The 20,648-nt window shown below is 36.8% G+C and overlaps 1 protein-coding gene across 1 annotated transcript in view; it reads left to right on the top strand.

Moving 5' to 3' along the window:
* The window catches only part of stim2b (stromal interaction molecule 2b), a 56,092-nt gene extending 41,451 nt beyond the window's left edge, over positions 1–14,641 (top strand). Inside the window, exons 3-12 of the mRNA XM_042728323.1 lie at positions 1,994–2,105; positions 3,431–3,542; positions 4,185–4,300; positions 5,073–5,250; positions 5,851–6,028; positions 7,575–7,736; positions 8,058–8,158; positions 8,241–8,479; positions 9,863–10,043; positions 11,009–14,641. Of these exons, the coding sequence (XP_042584257.1) occupies positions 1,994–2,105; positions 3,431–3,542; positions 4,185–4,300; positions 5,073–5,250; positions 5,851–6,028; positions 7,575–7,736; positions 8,058–8,158; positions 8,241–8,479; positions 9,863–10,043; positions 11,009–11,549 (1,920 nt within the window). The 3' untranslated portion in view covers positions 11,550–14,641. The remainder of the gene's footprint in view (positions 1–1,993; positions 2,106–3,430; positions 3,543–4,184; positions 4,301–5,072; positions 5,251–5,850; positions 6,029–7,574; positions 7,737–8,057; positions 8,159–8,240; positions 8,480–9,862; positions 10,044–11,008) is intronic.
* The last annotated feature ends 6,007 nt before the right edge of the window (positions 14,642–20,648 follow it).

The following is a 20,648-nucleotide window of genomic DNA, read 5'->3' as shown; positions in this document are numbered from 1 at the left end:
AGCCAGTCTTAATAGTTTACGTGATTATTATTATAATTTTTTATTATTATTATTTTTATTGTTTCTTTGCCAGGAAGCAAATATATCAAACATGCGTGCGGTAAGAGCATCTACGGTAATTCACGTTGGCCAAAACACACAAGGAAACACGTTGTGAAATAAAATTTTTGCAGACAACACAGACATTCGCATTCGGACGGGATTATTTTTCTCAGAGGATCACAGTAGGTAATTTGCACTGGAATTATTACAGAGGTTGTGTGAGAAAAACACAGATGTGGCAGATTCGGACGGGATTAAAATCACCAAGTACATCTGTGAAATACAAATTTCTCTAACGACCCCCTGTAAAACTAGTCCTGTCCGAATAGGGCTTTAGACAGAACTGTTAACAACGACAGTAAACAAGAGGGAGAGTGTGAGCTGTGTGCGCTCAGGCGCTGCCTTTCTCAGCGCCTTCAAAATAAAAGTCCTGCCTCGTACACATCGGGCAAGCAGAAAAACTTATCGGCCGATGCCGATATTTGAAAAATGTGAAATATCGGCCGATTATATCGGCCTTGGCGATATATCGGTCGACCACTACCTGTGGTCACACAACTGTTCTCAAGAGCAGGCCATGCTGGAGATCCTGATGCCCACTTCCCGTAATGAGGCAAGGGCAGCCCCTGGAACTTTCGTAAATGCACGGGGGGTACAGGGAAAGCCCGAAGGGGATGACCCTGTACAGACATGCCCGACCCCCGAATGCAAACCATAAGAACGCCCTTTGTCAAGGAGGAATCGAGACATGAAAGTACACAAAGTTCGAACACTGACTTGAACATTAACTCTTTTTGAATAGTTCAGAAGTTATGATGTTATGAGGTGTGTGTGTGTTTGTTGATGTTTTTGAGGTTTGAATGACGGTTTCACATGTCCTCTTTATTCTCTCACACGCACTCATCTGGTGAAGTGGAAGTTTCCTTCTTTTATGCAAACTGACACTACTCAAAAGTGATCCCACAATGCACCTCTCTGTTTAATTTACTGCAGACATACACTACATGGATCAGTTACTACCTAAGTTCTTTTTCACAGTTTATTGCAGCTGGAAGTAAACAAGTTATTAATTGAATAAAAAAATTACAAAAAGTTGCCATTAGCCTGTTAAAATAATAGTAACATTCACTTGCTACTCAGCTTTCTTTGATTTTAGTGAGGATGTGACGTGTGTTTTGTGGATTGTTTCTGGTTATGGCAGGTGCTCCTGGGCTCAAGAAGTGTTTCGAGAAGAGGCCCAAGAATTTCTCCTTACAGCCACTGAAAGTTGGTGTCCTCTTTCAGGACACAGCAGATTCCTGAGCGTGTGAGGGAGAGAGAGTTGCTAAATAAGCCTACATGACTTTAAAGATGTCTTGTCCCTCATTTGTTGGATATGAGTATGTGAGCATAGCAACATAATCCATAAACAGAAGGGACAAACAAACTGCAGTTTAACAAAATTACATTTTTCATCATGACAAATATGCAGAACCACAAGAGAGATACACAGTGTACACAGACCTGACCACAGAGAGCTTCACGCGTATCAATTATGCTTGTCATATTCTAATAGCTTTATTCTGCAATAAAACTCTGCTCTAGTTATGTCTTTTTCTGGTCATTTTTTGAAATTGCATTGTGGCTCTGCAAAGGTTGTTGGCTCATTATGATTAATCACTTTTGTTTTTCCTCATTTGTTAGTCCCTTTGGTTAAAAGCATCTGCAGAATGAATTAATCTCATGTAAGGCGGCAAATATGACATTCAAATGTGATGTTTCTCTAGTGTCCTTTTTGCATTATAAATATTTGCATTATATTAAAAGGAATTTTTGAAACCAGTAAACCCTCTGATAGAGTCGCCTTTAACCTGAAGGCAAATAAAACATGATATGGCATTAATGAACTACTTCATAAGAAGTCATTTTCCTGTGGTGTGAGCACTAATGTTATCCTGTTGTTCTTCTGCAGTTTATCATAGAGGACATGAAGCAGCACCAGACCAATAAACACAGTAATCTTCACCGAGAGGACCAGCACATCACAGTGGAGGAGCTGTGGAGGGGCTGGAAAATATCAGAAGGTAAAGAAAGTTGGACAGAGAAAACATGGGCTGGGTGGCGTATACAGCATTGTGAGACAGAAAAAAATTTTCAATTGTAGAGATTCTGCTGTACTGTTTATACTATGGTAGATATTTTTTGCAGGCATCAATGGGTAGGACAATTTCATATTATTTACTTGTGAGAGCAAAAAACAAAAACATGGAATAATTTGAAAATACTGAGCAGAGTGTGTCCCAAACTATTCAAGATGATAAAACAAAGGTCTGTCTTTTAACTTTTTTACATCCCAACCTATAAATATAGAATTCAGTTGATGATAGGTGTGTGTATATATTGGCTAGCTATTATTAATTTATGCGTAACTATACCTTTTGTTATTTATCAGTTAAGTTCATTAAACTTAAAAAATCAGAATTATGAAATGAGGTAAAGTATCTTTTATTTGTAAAGTATTTAATGGAGCACATTCAACATAATCTCCAGGAATTGAATTTGTGTTTGGTCTTGGGGTTTCCTAGTAGTGATGTCATTAGATGTCTGAATCGAATGATGTCACTAAATTGAACAAGCTCACACAGACATCTCTAAAAAAGATGGTGTGTTATGGAGTGATGTCATCTTGCAGCATCAGGCTCTGTTGAAGCTCTGAGAAGACACTGGGGCTATCATTTCCCTCTGATTTTAGGGATAAATTATCCCTAAAATCACGCTGACAATGTTGGTGAATATACTGTACAGTGGGGTCCTAATGTCTAAGTCTTATGCTTACATTTGAGTGAGTCGTTTTTTCCAGTGCTTTAAGATCTAGTCAGATAGAAATTGAAACCATGATAAGACCTGGACTCAGACTCTTCTAACGAAAGTTTTTTTTTTTGTGTGTGTGTGTGTGTGTGTGTGTGTGTGTGTGTGTGTGTGTGTGTGTGTGTGAAACGTGGCGATCATATTCTTCAGCATGATTTGAGATGATCCAAAGAGCATCTTAAGCTTCAATGGAATAACCCTTGACCTTCTGTACAAGGTCACTTGATCAATGTCACAAAAGTAACAGAAAAATGCAGAATCTGAAATATTTTGTTCCATTCTTCCATGTGTTTTTTTTTTTTTTAAGGTTTTATAAAATTTTGATTTTATTCAGTGTTCACAATCAAACCCTGCTGTGTTTTTACTGATGTACACACACTGATGAAAGGCCAAATATTAAAAGAATATATAGAATAAATATTTTTAGTTTTTTTTGGGAGTTTTGTGTTCAGAACATTTTAAAGAATTACAAATTTGTAATTTTTAAGTAAGTTAATATTCTTTTCGACCCCTCATTTTGGTCTTTTTCTCTCTTTCTCAGTGCACAACTGGACACTGGAGGATGCAGTTCAGTGGCTGAAAGAGTCAGTGGAGCTTCCTCAGTATGAAAAAAACTTCAGAGACTTTCAAGTAGATGGCAACACGCTACCTCGGTAAATACATACACTTTTGTCTGTTCATCATGGACTTTCCATTGACTTGCATTGTTTTTATACTAAACCTATCACAGCCTCACACAAACATTCTTTTTTCATTTATGTAATATTTTTACTTAATGTTAAAGTGTGTTAGAACCTAATAGGGTAAATAAAAATCACCAGTTGTGAGTTTTTAACAGCAGTGCTTCCCTCTAGTGGTGATGGTGTGTCAGTACATAGACATTAAAGATGTGTATGAGCATTGGGGGTAAAGAAAGGTTTAGGGTGTTGAGTTTCCCCTCATGGCCACTTCTCCATGACTCATGAAATGATGTCACAGCAGCAGATCACCTTTCACCTGCAGCTATGCTTAGTATGTGTGTGGCAGCACATGTGATCTTTCAGTCATCTAGTACTCACTTCTTAAGCTTGAGCTTGAACTTGCCATTCATGCACACACACATAGTCACATAGACTGTGTTTTGCAGTTAAAGCAATTTGTTTTTCACCCCCAAGATTTTCACAGACATTTCAGATGGATTTATTGGAAGCCCTAACAATTCCAAGTAAAGTTTAAAATCACTAACTGACCTTTTTTTTTCGGGTCTTGGTTTATTCTTACCCCCTGACCTGCTGTGTTTTTCCCTTCCATTACAGAATAGCGGCCAATGAACCATCATTTATGTCAATGCAGCTAAAGATATTAGATCAACGACATAAACAGAAATTAAATCTAAAAGCGTTGGACGCAGTGCTCTTCGGACCTCCACTACGTAAGTGTACTCACATAAGCTGGAATAAGGCTTGTTTAATTGTTTATGTAAAGGGAAAAATTTGCCCAAAATTTGCATTGTTACAAACACATATGACATTGCTTCTTTGGAAAACAAATAATACTGTACGTCATAAATAATGTCGCTCTTTTCAATGACATTAAAATGAAGGTACAAAAAGAATACAGTAGTAACATAAAAGTGTCATAAGTAGTCAATATGACTGCATTACCATTCAAAAGTTTGGTGTCAGTACAATTTTAAGATTAATACTCAGCAAGGACACATTAAATTTATCATTGTAAAAAAATAAATACATAAATAAATAAATTCTGCTCTTTTTAAAAACTTTATACACAAAAAAAATATTTTAAAATATAACATTTTCTCCAAAAAAATAAAAAAAAAAAAATATCTTTTCAACAAAATAATAATAGTAATAGTACAATAATAATGTAATAGTATAATAATAATAGCATATCAGAATGATTTCTGAAGGATCATGAGACACTGAAGACTGGAATAATGGCTGCTGAAAATTAAGCTTATACATTAAAATAGAAAACAGTTGTTTTAATTGTTCTTTTTTTAGTCAGATCTTTTCAATGAATCGGTTAATCTGTTCTCAAAGTGGGTCAAAAAGAATCTGGTTGAAATCACTAAAGTTTGGATAGTTTCTTACACAAAGCTATGCATAGAAGTATCACTTTTATTGTAATATTTGCTTGTTTAGTGGGTATAAATGATCTCTTTTTCTCTCTTCTTCCTCTAGGTCCTCACCATCACTGGCTGAAGGACTTTGTTTTGATGATTTCAATCATCATTGGTGTGGGCGGCTGCTGGTTTGCATACATACAGAACAAGTCGTCTAAAATTCACGTCTCCAAGATGATGAAAGATCTGGAGAGTCTACAGAATGCTGAACAGAGCCTGATAGAGCTACAGAGCCGGTGAGAGAGAAAGCAAATAAAAGACAGTGAGAGAGATATTCTGTCTTATTCTATCATCTGTATAACATCATATTTCATTTCTTGTTATGAGAAGGCTCATTAAGCTCTTTTATAAGTACCCTCAAGGGAAGAGTTCATCCTAAAAATACATTTCTGTCATCATTTACTCACCCACATGCCATTCCAGATCCGCATGACTTTCTCTGTGGAACACAAAATGAGAGACTAGCTCCAATATGTCAGAAAGTCCATGCAACTCTCACGCTAAAATTTCTGAAGCTGTAAGATAGCTGCATGTGAAAAACAGACTGAGTTTTGCTGTCTTCATCCACATCCATATGATATTGTGACGTCAGTACAGTGAAGTATGGCATTACATTCATAATGTTATATGACATGACATCTTTTGTTTTTTTCTTGAGCTTGGCAGTCTATAACCCTTTCACTTTCATTATATGAGTTGAGATGATATTTGTTTTATTTTCCTCTAATGTCATTTAGTTTAGGAACAACATGAGGGTGAGCAAATTATGAAAGAGATTTATAATTATTATTTGTGACTTTTCAGATGTGACTTAAAATTCTCTGTGGTTTCATCAGGCTGGAAAAGGCTCAGGAGGAAAACCGGACGGTGGCGGTGGAGAAGCAGAACCTGGAGCAGAAGATGCGTGACGAGATCAGCGGAGCAAAGAGAGAAGCCAGCAGACTGCGAGAGCTGCGAGAGGGGGCTGAATGTGAACTCAGCAGACTCAAGTATGCAGAGGAGGAACTAGTCCAGGTAGGAACCACTATATATCAAACACAGTCCTTTATAGAGTTAGTTAGTCTTTAGTGTGATAACCCTTACAAATAAGAAGTTCTGTTGTGTAAAGTGTGCTATTGGTATTCTTTTTTGAAACTAAAATAAGAGAGCATGCTTTAAGTCGTTAAGTTGAGGTGTGGACTTGTTAATGTTAAACTTCCTCGGTGTGAATCGGCCTTAAAGTGATACTCCACCCCAAAATGAAAATTTTGTCATTAATCACTTACCCCCTTGTCGTTCCAAACCTGTAAATGCTTCATTCATCTTCGGAACACAATTTAAGATATTTTGGATGAAAACCGGGAGGCTTGTGACTGTCCCATTGACTGCCAAGTAAATTACACTGTCAAGGTCCAGAAAAGTATGAAAGACATCGTCAGAATAGTCCATTTGCTATCAGTGGGACAACCGTAAACATTATGAAGTGACAAGAATACTTTTTGTACGCGAAGAAAACAAGAATAATGACTTATTCAACAATTTGTCTCCTCTGTGTCTCTCCGCATCACCGTAGCACCATTTTGTAGAATATCAACTGAATGCAAGCAGCGTATGCACTGCACAGATGCACAGTTTTTGTTCAAATCAAAGCTTAAATACACATAGAAAACGTATCCTTGTGTCGTGGCTGACACAGAACAGCGTGTGCAGTTCAGTGGATATTCTCCAAAATGGCGCTACGTTGATTCGGAGAGACATGTCTTTCATACTTTTCTGGACCTTGACAGTGTATTTTACTTGTCAGTCTATGGGACAGTCACAAGCCTCCCGGTTTTCATCCAAAATATCTTAAATTGTGTTTCGAAGACGAACAAAGCTTTTACAGGTTTGGAACGAAATTTTCATTTTGGGGTGGAGTAACCCTTTAAGTGTACATTGAAAAAACGTATCCATAAATATCCATAAGCCAGTAACACTGACGAATAAAATATTTTTATAGAATTTTGGACCTTTCCCAATCCCTCTTTCTCCAATTTGACTAGTGTCATTACACTGTACTATCTAAATAAAGGCAAAATGCCACAAATATATATATGTATATATATATATATATATATATATATATAGATAGATATATAGATAGATACAGATAGATGTAAAACAACCAATCCCAGTTATTTTCTTTACATGATGCGTATAAGAAGCGTGTAAATGTAGAATTAATGCTAGCATAACTGACCAATAGCAGACCATTTTATGTAGCAAAGTATGAGCTATCAACATGATACAGTAATGTTAAATATATTTTCTCAAGCTATTAAAATGACTTTGGGGTCTCGAAGACTCAAAACAGAACAGAAGCATTTATATAAAAAAACTTAATTAATTTATTTTATCCAAAATGTATTCATTCATGCAGTTTATCATTCCATTTCTATTGCCTTTCATCACTACGCCCCTATTTTGTAAAAACACCACTAGATGGATACATCGTTCCTCCAGTTGTGATTTCTGTCTTTCCACATTAAAAGTAACAAATTACAAGTTTCAAAGAGTGTTTGTGTTTGTTGGCTATTTCCAGGTGCGAATGGCGCTGAAGAGAGCAGAGAAGGAGATGCAGTCAGATTGGTCGGTGCCAGAAGCCCTGCAGATGTGGCTTCAGCTCACACATGAGGTGGAAGTACAGTACTACAACATTAAAAAACAGAATGCTGAGCTGCAGCTCACGGTCGCAAAGGACGAAGTGAGTGATTTATTGTTTACAATGCTTTTTTACCAACAGATTTGAAAGTTGGACTAACAAAAGTGAAGCTGAAACTTTCCCCTGTTAATTTAGATTTCTAATGATGTGGTTAAATGACTTTTTAACTACACGGTTTTGTTATTTGCATCTGGAATGAGTCATCAGCAGTTAAGCTAAAACAATTAGCAGTCACTGCAGCACTTCTGTTCAGTACAACCAACAAATGTGCAGGTCACATATGAGCTGACTGGTGCATTTCCATGCAGTATCATTGTATTTTCATTACTTGTGTGCTTCTGTGTTCATGTTGTGAAAATTCAGGCAGAAAAGATCAAGAAGAAGAGGAGCTCTGTGTTTGGTACCCTCCATGTTGCACACAGCTCATCGCTGGATGAAGTAGACCACAAAATACTTGAGGCTAAGTAAGCACACATAATTCACAAGCAATCGCTAATGATTACCCACATTAAATGAAAGCTTATTAGTGTTTTTTTTCCTGATTAGAAAAGCCCTGTCAGAGGTCACAGCCTGTTTGCGTGAACGTCTTCACCGCTGGCAGCAAATAGAGAAGATATGTGGCTTTCCAGTGGTTAATAACTCTGGGCTGCCCAGCCTCACCGCCTCCCTGTACGCTGACCACAGCTGGGTGGTCATGCCGCGGATGTCAGTGCCACCCTACCCAATCGCTGGCGGGGTGGACGATCTTGATGAGGACATGCCACCAATCATTCCACAGTTCACCTGTAAGATCCTCTCTTTAAGCCCAAGATTGTAAGAAATGTGATTTTAAATTACTTAATGTTTTAACTAATCAGAATCAGAAGCAGAAAGAGCTTTATTGCCAAGTCTGCTTGCGCATACAAGGAATTTGTTTTAGTGACATAAGCTCCCAGTACACAGAGACAACAACAACACACAGAGGAAAAAAAAAATAAAATGCAAATAATTAAATTGTATGAACAGTTGTGCTATAGATGATAATGGAATAGAATAGAGTAAGATGCAGAGATGTACCTGGATGGAGGGGTAACAAATAAATATAAGGATATTGCACATTTTTACTGCATAAGTGGGGAACATTTAACTGTTCATGAGGTAGATTGCCTGGGGGAAGAAACTGTTCTTGTGCCTGACTGTCCAGGTATTTGCGGCTCTGAAGCGCCAGCAGCAAAAGTTCAAAAAGGGGGCAACTTGGAAGTGAAGGATCCAGAGTGATTTTCTGAGCCCTTTTCCTCACTCTGGATGTTTACAGTTCTTGAAGGATGGGCAGGGAAGCACCAATAATCCTTTCAGCAGTCCGAACCGTTCTCTGTAGTCTTCTGATGTCTGATTTTGTAGCTGAACCAAACCAGACAGTTATTGAAGTACACAGGACAGACTCAATGACGGCTGAGTAGAACTGTTTCAGCAGCTCCTGTGGCAGGTTGTACTGTTTGTACTGTTTGTAATGTTTGTACTGTTTGTAATGTACTGTTTATCTTATTAATGTGCAAGAAATTTCTGTTGAAACCATTCAGATGCATTTAAAAACATTGCAGGGATCCACTTTTATATATATACATATATATATATATATATATATATATATATATATATATATAGGCTTATGATGCCTAAATTGGTCTCTAACGCCACACATCATGGTCTCAGGCAATGAAAAAATAAATTGCCAAGCAAAGAGGACACTGACAATGAGCAGGTTACCCAGGTTACGTTTGGAATGAAACAAAGTCTTGTATTTTTTTAAGAAATTCACAAAACAAAAAAAAACATTTTGTGGCTCTTTAATGTGTTGTGACAGATTGCTGTAGTGCCTTAGTTCAAGCGGCACATGAACAGATCATCTTTTCACAAAATTAACATGAATGAACATCAGAAGGTGTCTTCTTTCAGACAAGGAAAGTCCACCAATGTTACTTTGCTCTCCTGTCTGGTTTGTTTGTCAGGAAAAAAATGCAGATTCGGTGTTATGATTGGTCAGATTGCCTGTCAAGCAAACTCTCGGCAAAGAGTGAATTAAGAAACTAGTTAATCATGAGAATTGGTCCCTAAACTAAAGTCTTACCTACTTTGTTATGATAAGTATACCATGCATAAGTGCATAAAGATCTGTCTTTTCTTCACAGCTCCTTTGATTCGACCTCCTCTGACCCGCAACAGCAGTGTTTGTCGTTCTCGCAGAAGTCTTATGTCTCAACCCTCGTGCCTTTCTCCTGACCCTGATCTGCTGTCTATGGCCTCGGCCCCACTGGCCTACAGACCCGACGGAGACGATGATCACATCTTCTTTACTGTAGAAAGGAAGGGGTACGTCATCTACAGCTTTTCTTTGTGTATTTTAATTTATTTAAGATTCTGTACATGGTCATTTGTTAATTGACCCATTTACCTTTATAACATCACATGCATATATGATTAATTACTATGAATGTGTTTCAGTCAGAAGTTCTGAATGATTAATGTTTTTAAATGTTTTTGAAAGTCACTTAAACTCACTAAGGTTTATTTATATATAAAATATACAGTAAAAAGTTATATTGTTAAATGCTATTGAAATTTAAAATAACTGTTTTCTACTTGAATATATTTTAAAATTTGATTTATTTCTGCTCAGTTATTGTTTTTTATTATTGGTGCTCAGTTATTAATAATGGATCTTACTATTATCAGCATTGGAAACAGTTTATGCTACTTAATATTTTTTTGTGGAAATTGCGATACATTTTTTTTATTTTTTTCAGGATTCATAGATAAATAGAAAGCTCAGTGAACAGCATTTCTGTGGAATAGAAATAACATTCTAAATGTTTTTACTGTAAATTTTGATCAGTTGAATGCTGATTTGGTCTTGATCAATAATACCATTCATTTCTATATGATAAAAGTACTTAAGCTAAACTTTTGAACTAGAGCACATCACAGTTTCCATAAAATATAAGGCAGTGAAAACTGTCTTCAATATTTCTAATAATAGTAAAAGTTTCTTAAGCACCTTATCGGTATTTTAAAATGAATTAGAATGAACAATGGCTGCTGAAAATACAGCTTTGCCATTACAGGAATAAATTAAAATATAAAATATATTACAATAGAAAACTTGCAATAATATTTCTAAATATTAATGTTTTACTGTATTTTTTGAACAAATAAATGCAGCTTTGGTGAGCAATTAAAAAAAATCTTTGTTATTTAACACATTTGACTGATCGTGTGTATCTTCTTGATTAATGATTTTTATGCGTTTTGTGTTTTTTAATGTTTCTGTCACACAGAGATCCTCAGGACACATGCTCAGATTCAGATTCTCTCAGTTCCTCTTTGGGCAGGAAGCAGTTCTCCGGTCCCTCTGTTCAAAGTACAGGTGTTACAGGCACGGATACCCCACCACGTAAAATCTCTCGTGAGGAACTTCTTCTCCTTGTGCAGGAGGCCCAGACTGTCACCATGGAGACCTTACCTCCTTCCACATCCTCCCCTTCAACTCCACTTGACTCCTCTTCAGTTCACAAGGGTTCTCCTGACCTTACCCACTCTTCCATCCTCCCAGAATCTCAAAGTTTAACCTTTCACCCTGGCACCAAAGCTATGGCCTATAATGGCATTCTGGAAAAGTCATACAGCATGGGGCAGCTCCCTGCTGGTGGGACGCCTCCAGAGGGTCACTACCCCTCCATTAGCTCACTCGACATAGAAAGCAAATCTGTCAAGGAGCCCAAGCAACTCCAACCCACCTCCTCCCAGGACTCTTGCGATAACGGAGAGAAAAAACGCTCCAAGATCAAGAGCTTGTTCAAGAAAAGCAAAAAGCTGTGAGGAACAGTAGAGAAGAGGAAGAAAATGGAGAGAAAAAGAAGCCTTAAAACAAAATAAATAAGGGTGATGCTGTCAACCAGAAGCCAAAACGTTTTTCAGTTTCTTTGTGCTTTTTTTAATTTAAATGGAATTAAGCTTCTTCTGGGTACAGTCCTGGATTGGAAGCCTTTTTATGGTGATTTTTTTTAGCCTCACACATATGCCTTTAAAGGCCAGAAAATGTCATGTTAACATTTTGCAGAACATGGCCTCTTCACTGTCTTCTGTTAAGTCTCTGTTTTCTATAGTGTGCACCCTAATGATGTCACCAGGAAGGGATCAGGAAATATACCAAAACAGAATAAACAGAACAGTCCAAAATTAGCCAAATCTCCAAATTCTTAAAAAAATAGACTTCCTGGAAATATATCTTAAAGGGGGAAAGGGGGGTGGGGGAGGTGGAGGTGTTCACCCACAAGTGAAAATTCTGTCATCATTTACTTTCCCTAACCTGTATGCTGTAGTTTTTTCTTATGTGGGACACAAAATAATTTTTTGAAGAACTGTTACATATTTCTTGCCATACAACCAAGGTTCATAGTGACCAAGGGCTGTCAAACACCAAAAAGCAACATAATAGTAGTTTATACAACTTGTGTGCTATTTTCCAAGTATTCGATCCACCTGCGCTTTGTTTTTAAGGTTGGCATACAGTACGTACATGAATCAGATGGATGTTTGACTTGCACTTTTTAGTGTTTAATCCTGTTCTGCACACACACAGTAGTTTACAAGAGTTACAACTGCATTTTACAACCAAACTGAATCCTGAAAAATGCAGGTAGTGACAACCACATCTACAACAGTTTTGACTCCTAAGTGTTGCCAGATCTCGCTAAAAAACAAAAACAAAACAAACAACAACAACAATAAAGCAAATAAGAACAAGCCTATATTAAACTTGCATCCATACACATTATCTTGGAATTAAGCCATATTCCAAAATATAGCGACTTGCACCTGCATCTTTTATTAACTTCATAAACTGGATCTTTTGTGAGCTGAGCCCAAACAATAAGGCCAAAGTGGCTTAATAAACTTCACTATAATATGTGGACCTGGCAACCCTTTAAGAGCGTCTTCCAAACAGATTTCCAGACTTCCAAACATAAATAAAACGCATGGCTCTGTTGACGGTGGTTTAGTTAAAATCACTGAATATAATGGTCTTTGGTTGCTGTAATATTACTTTGGTCAGAAATAGAGGATACCAAATGCGCAAGATGACAAAACGTTGTTATGGTTACCATGATGTCAGTAAATGCAATTTCAAGAGTGAGATCTGTTCCGTACAAATACGAATCTGTAATATAGGGGATTTGCTCCCGAATTTAAAGGGATAGTTCACCCAAAAATGAAAATTATGTCAATTACTCATCTTTACTCAAACATAGCAAGGACATCTGTAAAATAGTCCATGTGACATCAGGGGATCAACCATAATTTTACAAAGCCACACAAATACTTTTTGTGCACAAAGAAAACAAAAATAACTTTATTCAACAACTCTTCTCCTCCTCATCTCATCCGCTGTGGTGCACCGCCATTATGGAGAAAGTATCACAACGTTTGCGCTTTGTTCCATTGGCATTGGCAAAATCAAGCCATAAGGCATTATGGTTTGTCATTACATAAAGATTTGCCGACCAAATGAATTTAAAAAAGCAAGTCTGCTCTTCTTTTAGATTACTGTAATTATATTGCAAGGTTGTTTTCATCATGGCAGGCTTGACCAACATTTCTTTCACACTCAGATATACACATCACAATATTGAAGAAAAAAGGTCACTATTTCCATTACAGCTGTAAAAAAAAAAATGGCACACTGCTTTTGGTTACCACACAGCCAAGACTTGGAACATCACATACAAGTCATAGGAAGCTCTTTTATGGGCTTTTTTTTTTTTTTTTTTTTTTTTTTTACAGCTCATGGTCACCATGAAATGAGGTTTTAATGGCAAGACCTATATAACAATTCTTAATAAAAAATAAATAAGAAAAGCAAACCTTTTGTGATCCATAGAAAAATGATTAGCATTTAGGTTTGGAATGACCCGAGGGTGAGTAAACAATGATAACATTTTCCTTTTTTTCTACTCTTTTTCCTCACATTTGAAGTCACAAGAGTTTGAACGGCAGCTGGTTGTTGTTTGAAGTATCTCTGTCTTTGACATCATCACAAACTAATATTTAGTTAGTAAGGTTGAGTTTCCCTTTAGTGTGAAAATCATTAAAAGTCCTTTCCCTTCCTCTCAAGGGCCCAGGGTGAAATCTGGGCTTTCAGTGTTGTCACTTCTGTTTACTGCCACAGAGCTCTTGTACTTGACATTATTTTTTTAAGGAAGAAGAAAAAAAGAAAGAAAAGGAGTAACACTTAACATAAAGCAGCATGTCAGAATGCCTTCATAGTGGAATAATGAACACAATGTAATGGCTCAGTAAATTAATACAGATTACTCTTTTCAGTCTTAAAATGTGCTAAATAATTCCGTAAGAACTATATTTCAATTAAACACGATTTTACAGTACTAATGATGCCAGCATATTGTTTTGGTGCATTCATTTAAAAAATAAAATAAAAATAAAAACAAACAAACAAAAAACTAAATCTAAAAAATAAAATAAAAATAAAACACACACACAAACACAATAAAAAACAAAACAAAACCCAAGCTGTGTAAAATTCACAGCGGGCCTTTTGAAGTGTTTTGAAGACATGTTCAGGTGTGGCGTTTATAAGGCATCTTGACTAACTGCTGTGTGGAAAGCGCTACTGAATTATCCTGCTAAAGGTTGTTGCACTACTGCTTTCCGTACCAGGAAAGAGTTGCTTTTGGTGGCATAAGAGTAAGTTATGTTAGTTAGATCAAGGAGAATATTTGTAAGGATGTGTTAAAAAGCAGAAAATTGACATCAGAGGCAAAAATAATAATAATAATAATAATAATTTGATGGATTTAGAATGCCTCTTACAACATTTATTCTCTGAAATATTTTTATTTTATTTTTTTTCATCATGAATATGTTTATTAGGAATTATTCAATTGTAGAAATGTGATTTCTTTTGGGTAGCTGAGGAAAGAGTTTTTATTTTTATTTTTTCTGAGGAGAAATGTATATGATATGCAGATTTTGACCCAAAATCCCTCTTTCTTGGAATGAGTGCCCTGTTTCAAGGGCGTTACCATCACTGTGATCATTATACCTCTCTCCACTCATACAAATCATCCACAATGGGGCACTAAACTGAATCTGTTTTGGCAAAAATGACTGCAAATTTTTTGAATCGAAAGACCTTTGTCCAGTGCCAGAGAGGACAGCGCAACAGTGGTGCCTAACAGTGGTTTGTCTCAGAACTCACTCACTCACTTAGCATTGTATACGCTAATACACATGAAGGTTAATAAAATGTTTTATGTATATACACGTGTGTTTATATGTGTATATATATTTATACAGTTACTGACATGGACAAATGAATGTTGAGATGATTGAGCTGAGCTGAGCTGTTTTTTTTTTTTGTGTGAATATTTGTATACAGTAGAACAAACTAATAAAAAAAATGAGGCAGAAGTCTCATCTGTGCAATCACTTCAAACTGTTTGTGATTTATTATGGATGCAATAATCTGCATAATAAACCAAGTGTGTCTCACATGTGCTGAAAAGTGAAGACAAAACATTTCAGAATCTAATATGGTTGCTAATATATTGTTTATTAGCACTTATGTTTTTCTGTCTCAATAAACTCAGTGGTGCACACAGTAATATCCAACCTCTATTTGTGGACATGATACTATGGCGTTATCTGTGTAAAATACTGCTTTTTATGTTTTTACTCTACTGGTATTGCTAACAATAGACACATCTAACTTTGTTTTTTTTTTTACTTCCTGGCTGTGATGACATTACCTTTGAGGTAAATGGAATTCAGCATTTTATACCGCAGTACCAGCTCAATCAGTATTGCACAGACTCCAGCCATATATGGGATGCTTTAGCTTTACTTTTTTGTAGTGAAACGAAGTGGAGACACGTTGGACATCTTCATTACAATATTAAAAACAAAAAACAAATATTTAGATCACAAATAAATAAAACTACATTTTAATATTAGAAATGGTTTTAGTTAAATGCAGATATATTAGACAGTGTATTTTTTAAGCTATGATTCTGGATAATTGACTTTTAGAATATAGATCATGGTTCTCCCATGATTCTGAAAACAAAACATTAGACAACCAAACAAAATAATATGTAGGCTAATTTAGCTACTTGAGTTTCTGACAAATTGTTTTATTTAATGTTATAAATGATTATATTTATAAATGTCTAAAATGTTATAAATGAGTCTATTTAAAAAAATATTTATTACTTAGGCCTATGTAAAAAAAAAAAAAAAAAATCAGTTGAAATAAATGAACGAAGTCTTGTTTTGTTTGGCGTTTTTGAACTAATCTCTTGAATTAATGATTCAGACATCAAATACATTTTAACAGTTACTGGTCCCCACCTACTGACATAATGTAACATAGTATGGGGTTAGATCTCTGCCACAATTCTGTACGCAAAAGATCATATTTTGAGCACACAAAAGTTTTCTGAAAAAAATGTTCGTCTCACAAAGAAAAATGTATTTTGAGCACACTAAAATCAATTTTGCATTTAAAATAAGTTTCTGGATGTGTGCAGACCTTCTCTTTTGTGGGTGCAACATTTCACTGGCTTGCTCCCTTGATGCCCGCCCTCAGTGCTCTCTAAATGCCGACAGCTGGCTTGCTCAACACAACCCAGCATTACAATATGCCATAATTCCAGCCAATCAGAGATGAGGCTGCTAAATTCTGATTGGCTGCCTTGACAACCAATCACAACATTTCTTGCATTATTGATGACAGCAGAAGAGGGAAAATACAGTGCATGCGTAATTATTATGCAAGTTGATATTCTGATTATATTTTTTTCCAAGTTTTTTTTTTTCCAACATCAATCTTAAGAACTACTATTAATCTTGTATTTAATCACTTATAACCGATATATAATTGTTCATGAAGGCCGGAAGTGAAAACGCCTTATATTCATGTGTGCATAATTTATGACATGACATAAAGCCAAGTATGGTGACCCATACTCAGAATTCATGCTCTGCATTTAACCCATCCAAAGTGCACACACACAGCAGTGAACACACACACACACACACACACACACACACACACACACACACACACACACCGTGTGATTACAGCAGGTAATCTTCTACAGATAAAATCTTGCGATTGACTAAAAATGAACTCCCAAAACTTACGGTCAGATTCTGGATGTGGTGCTGGTCCTTCAAGGGTCACTCTAAACTTATCTGTATATAAAGCTTATGTATATATATATAAATCAGTCTTTAAGTTTTTTTACTACACTTTAGTATGTGATTCTTATTAAGTAGAGTTCATTTTTTAGGATTCTATACTTAACCTAAGTCTCTGAGAACCTGACACCTTGTACTTCTGCAGACCACAACTAGATACCAAATCTTTAAAAATGGGCCTAAATGGTTCCTGGTGATTTCACATCTAATGCTTCACCTTAATTCCTAATTATTTTGCAGTTAACATGCATCTTTTCTTCTCCACGTGTTTTCTGACTGACCCTGCTGACCCACAGACCATTTTGCTGTCCAGTGTTTATGCATCAACTTTGCCATTTCTAGTATTGCATTAGTTTTGAATATTTCTCATGGGCATTTATTAAATTTTTGACTTTCAGTCTGAGTTAAATCTCTTTTTTGGCTCATTTTATCTGTAAAAGAAAATCTGCGTAATAATTATGCACGCCTGAATATAAGACATTTTTCACTTCCAGCCTTCATGAATAATTATATATCAATTATAAATGATTAAACACAAGATTAATATTATTTATTATGATTGATGTTGTTTGGAATTGGTAAAATGTGCTTGGAAAAAATATGATCAGAATATCGACTTGCATAATAATTACCGTATTTTTCCTCCTCTGCTGTCGTGGTAATGCAAGAAATGTTGTGATTGGTTGTCAAGGCAGCCAATCATAATTTAGCAGCCTCGTCTCTGATTGGCTGGAATTATGGCATATTGTAACACTGGGTTATGTTGAGCAAGCAAGCACTAAGGGCAGGCATCAGGTGAACAAGCTAGTGAAACACTGCACACGCAAAAAAGAAGGTCTGCACAAATCCAAAAACGTATTTTAAATGCAAAATTGATTTTCGTGCACTCAAAATACTTTCTTCTTTGCAAGACAAATATTTTCTCCACACAACTCAATTCTCAAAACTCAATTAAGCTCATTTTATCTTTCACGCATAATACAATCTATATTTGAAGCTATTTACAGATTATAAAGTTGTATCCCAATACTTTCATTATTATTTAATGTTTGCAACACAGAAACATAAAGTACAAACATAAAGTTTTACATGATGAGTGCTGCTCTCTCTGGATCTGAACCGATATGTGACTGTCATTTCAAATGTTTAAAAGACATAGCGGAATCATTATTTAGGAATAAGTTCGTCTGTGTTTTAATTGAGATCGTGATCTTTTAAAGATTAATCGTGCACACATATGAGCTTATATCTTATGTATTTTTGTAGCCTATCATATTTGTACCAGACCTCAAAAGTTACCTGGGCTCAGGCCCGGGTCGACCCATGCTTCAGGCCGTGTCAAAGATTAACGTCTTCACTGCAGTGCTTTCTAGGGAGCACTGGGACTTTTCCCGGTGGCCAAGTCAACTTACAGGCTATAGAAAAAAAATTGATTTACATTTTTGCCACCATCAGCCCAGGTCATTTAAGTTGTGGTTTGTGGCATATGCGCAATAATTAGTCTCCTTACTGAACAGCAGGACTGGTCTCTGCCCCTACAGCTGTCAGGTGCACACTCAGCTTAATTTATCACAAATTCATGACAGTTTTATGGGAAGTTTAGTCTGGCTGTCTAATTGAAAGCGGTCTAAAGATTTTTGTCTTACCAGACTACATGCTTTCTATGCTATATTTCCCTCCCTGCCACTGGCCGCCCTCAACACTTCTGCTGTTATCAGACTGTAAATCTTTTCATCTGCTGGATGCCAAACACTTGGGGATTGAAGTTATATAAAAAAAAAGCACAGGTCAATTTAATCATGTCAGTAAATTCATAAAATAAATACAATCAAATGTGCCCCACACTTGAGTTTATTGAAAATTTAAAAGTAATTATCTGGGATTTTAATCTAGGTATTTTTATAGATCCTTATTGTGAGGATCTTACCTTTCAAGCACCTGATTGTGTCAGTCTTTTTTTATTGTATAATTTAATTGTTCTGTATTTCCAATGTTCAGCTATTTTAGATATATGAAGGTGAAAATCAATGTATTAACTATATAGCCAAAAATAGTGTTTATTATATAAAGCCTGTCTTGGTTGAAATGTATATGCTTTGAAAAATATAGTGGGAGATCAAGAGCTGTTGGTTTGTGATGGATATAAACCCTCAGTTCATCTCTGTTTGCAAGAGTTGCAACTCGATGTTATCTTCACTCTCTGAATCCCTAGACAAAAAGCCAATAGGATTTTTCCATTGGCATTTGGACTATTGCAGAAATTAAGCTCTGTGACCAAAAAAACTATGATTCTTACATGTTTTGTTCATCTAGAAAATCTTCTTCATCTATGAACATGAACGTTTATGAATTTTGAAGCCTAAACACATTTGTCAGACTTCTAACATTAACCTATAAATGAATTATACCACGGTCGCATGACTTCAGGATCACCACCAATAAACTTCTAACAACTATTTCGATAATTGAGATGAACATGGTGGAAAGTTGGAGTTAGAATAGTTTGCAAGATTGCGAGTATAAACAGTGCACATATAAATGTGGAATAGTGCATACATGAGTTCCCTTTCAAGGGAACTTCGAACCGCTTCCTCTAGGGGTCGCTATGGGGAACGCCTCGTTGTGACCCGTGTCTGAAGCATACATTGAAAAACACCAACAACACATTGGCCGGCGACAGCCCATGAGGTCACTTCCGTTGCGACTATAGTATAAATAGGCGCCGGGAGAACACATCATCCTCTTCTTCATCTTCACTTTGCATGCATTTTGAATGTGGTAAAAGCGGTTTTTATTCTATCATGGCGAGTACTAGCAAAATCTTTAGAGGATGTGTGCATCTGTGTCATCGTTATTTGATGACCTGATGACACACACAATCTCTGCATTTTTTGTTTGGGTGAAGAGCACACACGTGATGTCCTTGAGGGAGCAATTTGCATGCATTGCTAGCATTTTCCGATGAAAAAGGAAAGAGGGGCAGGCATCTGCTTCCCATGGTTCAGGACCCACCGCTGCTGAGGCACGGAGGAGAATGTGCTCGTGGGGATCACAGGTGGATCTGGCTGATGAGTTTAGGGAGGGGCTTTCCTTCTTACGCTCGTCGGCTGGGGATGAGAGAGAGCCCCTGGAAGATGATGTTATTTCTCTAACATCGTCTGATCCGGGGGCCAGTGCTCTGCTGGGTTCGGCCCAGGAAGAGCAGGTGATGTCTGAGGATGGCGAAAAAGCTGAGGCTGAGCCTTCCCAATCCTCCTACCCTGTGTATGACGAGCTGTTGGAGGTTATGGATCGCGCCAATCTATTCTTGATTCCAAGCCTTGAGCTCTACCCCAGGGCCAGGAGTCTGGCCCTAACAGGTAAGTTGGGTATTTAGCCTAGGCCTTTGGCTGTAAGGGATAATAGAGTTGGTACTTAGTTCTCGCCATGGTTCTGGCCTGAACTCCCCTCAGCATTGCGGCGTGTGTATACTGTTCCCCATAGCGACCCCCAGAGGACGCAGTTCGAAGTTTCCTTGAAAGGGAATGTCTCAGGTTACTTATGTAACCATGGTTCCCTGAGTAGGGAACCAGACACTGCGTCCTCTAGCTTCCTGCCATGCTTCGGAAACAAGCTTCAGACGAAGAAGTGGATGCCATATTCTCCCGTCGCCTATTTATACTGTAGTCGGTGCTGTAGTGATGTCATGAGCTGTTG

The sequence above is a fragment of the Cyprinus carpio genome, chromosome B7 (assembly GCF_018340385.1).
Source record: "Cyprinus carpio isolate SPL01 chromosome B7, ASM1834038v1, whole genome shotgun sequence".
Classification (NCBI taxonomy): Eukaryota; Metazoa; Chordata; class Actinopteri; order Cypriniformes; family Cyprinidae; genus Cyprinus; species Cyprinus carpio.
Note: the sequence above shows the minus strand (reverse complement) of the source record. Positions and strands in the feature narration are given on the sequence as shown.